Consider the following 1948-nt stretch of genomic DNA (forward strand, 5'->3'; position numbering starts at 1 on the left):
TTTAAGCATCATGTACCATAATGGTGATAACACAAATTTAATGGAAAATAATCAAGTCTCCAAAGCCATCTTCATTCTACGGACCCCCGATAGTACACTAAATAATATCAATGGCATTATCACAAGATTAATCAATGCACAATATCATTTGGAAGAATTTGTAGACAAATATTCTAGAATGAAAGTAGAAATAGAAATACAAGATGTCTTTAAAATAATAACAGAAACAATTCAGGAAATAATCGATGATCAAATACCTCCATCAGANTTTAAAATAATAACAGAAACAATTCAGGAAATAATCGATGATCAAATACCTCCATCAGAAAAGATTGTTCTTCTAAAAACCCAATTAGAAAAAAGTGAAAACAACTTTTTGCAATTTTTTGAAGAATTAGGATTTGAATACGACAAAAAAAGCGAAACTGTTTCTGTTATTCGACCTGGTATACTTGGCTGGTTAGAAAAATTTTTCTTTGGATTGAGTAATTATTTTTAAATTCTAATGAGACAAAAATAAATTTATAATGATGTTGAACAATTTGTACCTAAAATAGATATTTTTAAAAAAGATGTTTTTAAATAATTTACTAAAAACTGTGGAGAAAAAATTCTGATTATAAACCTAAAACTAATTATGAAAATAAAAAATATTTTAGACGAATATAAGTTATTATTAAACAAATTTTTATTAGTATAAAATTAAATAATTTTTCATTTAATTAATTTTTAAGTCAATTAACACGTTTTTAATTTTAATATTCGTATCTCCGAAGTAAGGGTAAACGCTAAGAAAGATTTATCGAAAATTGCTCAGTTATACCTATAATGTATTTATAGAGATATCAACTTTATTTTTTTTAAATAGCACTATATATATTTTACTAGCTCATAAAATAAAAAATGATCTAATTAACAAATGGACCAGTATATAATAACTTTTAGACCCTTGCATCAGAGGATATTGACAATTTTATAATTTGGCAGAGAAGGAGAACGGCCGAGAAATGACAAATGATAAAAATAGCAACATTCGCGCTTCACGTCCAGACTATATTTTAAAATGCTGATCATTTTCAAAGTATTGGTCCAAAAGTTGTTTGGATCAGTCAATTTCCAAATTATGCTATTTTTTATTTTATACGTTAGTTAAATATGAATGTGGCTATTAATAAAAAAAAAAATTGACTCCTCTAAAAGACACTGAGGATGGACCAAATAATAATTATTTTATGACAGATAAATGTGTAACTTACAAAAAAATGTATTGCTCTAAGAGAAATCGAGCAGCTAGCGTCAAAAGAATCGCTCTGTATAAAAACTATTTCTAGCCGAGATGACTTGGAGGGCAAACAACCGAAAATGATGTAGCGAAATAAAAAAAACCCAGACCTTGGTCGTCACCTTTACTTAGCGGTGTTATTGTGTCCGGGGGGAGTTACAAAAAGGGCATCTGCCGTTCTGCTCGCGTGTGTGTTGGCAATACAACGTTTATGAATTACTGCTAAGCAGGACAAAAGGGATCGTACGTCTTAATATTTGTGTCGTCCAAATAAATCTTTTTACTCCTTTTATTGGTGTGCACACAGAGGAAAACACGCTATTATCACAGTGTTAGCAATGTTTGTTGACAAAGCGGAGAAGACGAGTTCATCATAGTCTCGTCCGACACACACACACACACATCCTTTCATGAAATCCAACGTACAAGCCGACGCGGTGCACATGCTGCGGTCGCCCAAGACATTTCCCCCGCGCCGTTGCCGTTCACGGAATAAGACACAATGTACCTGTGTCTATTATTTCGCTGAAATTTTTTATTATTGTTATGTGCATGTACACACGCTTAACGGGCCAAAGACAGGTGACCGTTTTTATTAAATTTTTGGCACAAAAGAATACTTATATTTACCTCGAAAAAGAGTTGAGTGCTTATTTTTTTTATGTT

General features: G+C 31.2%; 1 protein-coding gene across 1 annotated transcript; it reads left to right on the forward strand.

Moving 5' to 3' along the window:
• The first annotated feature begins 6 nt into the window (after nt 1-6).
• LOC126909831 (uncharacterized) lies at nt 7-499 on the forward strand. Its single transcript, XM_050692251.1, has 2 exons — nt 7-257; nt 318-499. The coding sequence occupies exons 1-2, from the start codon at nt 11-13 to the stop codon at nt 497-499; spliced, it is 429 nt and encodes a 142-aa protein (XP_050548208.1). The 5' UTR covers nt 7-10.
• The last annotated feature ends 1449 nt before the right edge of the window (nt 500-1948 follow it).

Source organism: Daktulosphaira vitifoliae, unplaced genomic scaffold (genome assembly GCF_025091365.1).
Source record: "Daktulosphaira vitifoliae isolate Bord-2020 unplaced genomic scaffold, ASM2509136v1 Scaffold_1513, whole genome shotgun sequence".
In the NCBI taxonomy this organism is placed as follows: Eukaryota; Metazoa; Arthropoda; class Insecta; order Hemiptera; family Phylloxeridae; genus Daktulosphaira; species Daktulosphaira vitifoliae.

Bases quoted from the DNA above. Each gene is read 5' to 3' on its own strand.
- LOC126909831 (XM_050692251.1), top strand. From the start codon at position 11: ATGTACCATAATGGTGATAACACAAATTTAATGGAAAATAATCAAGTC.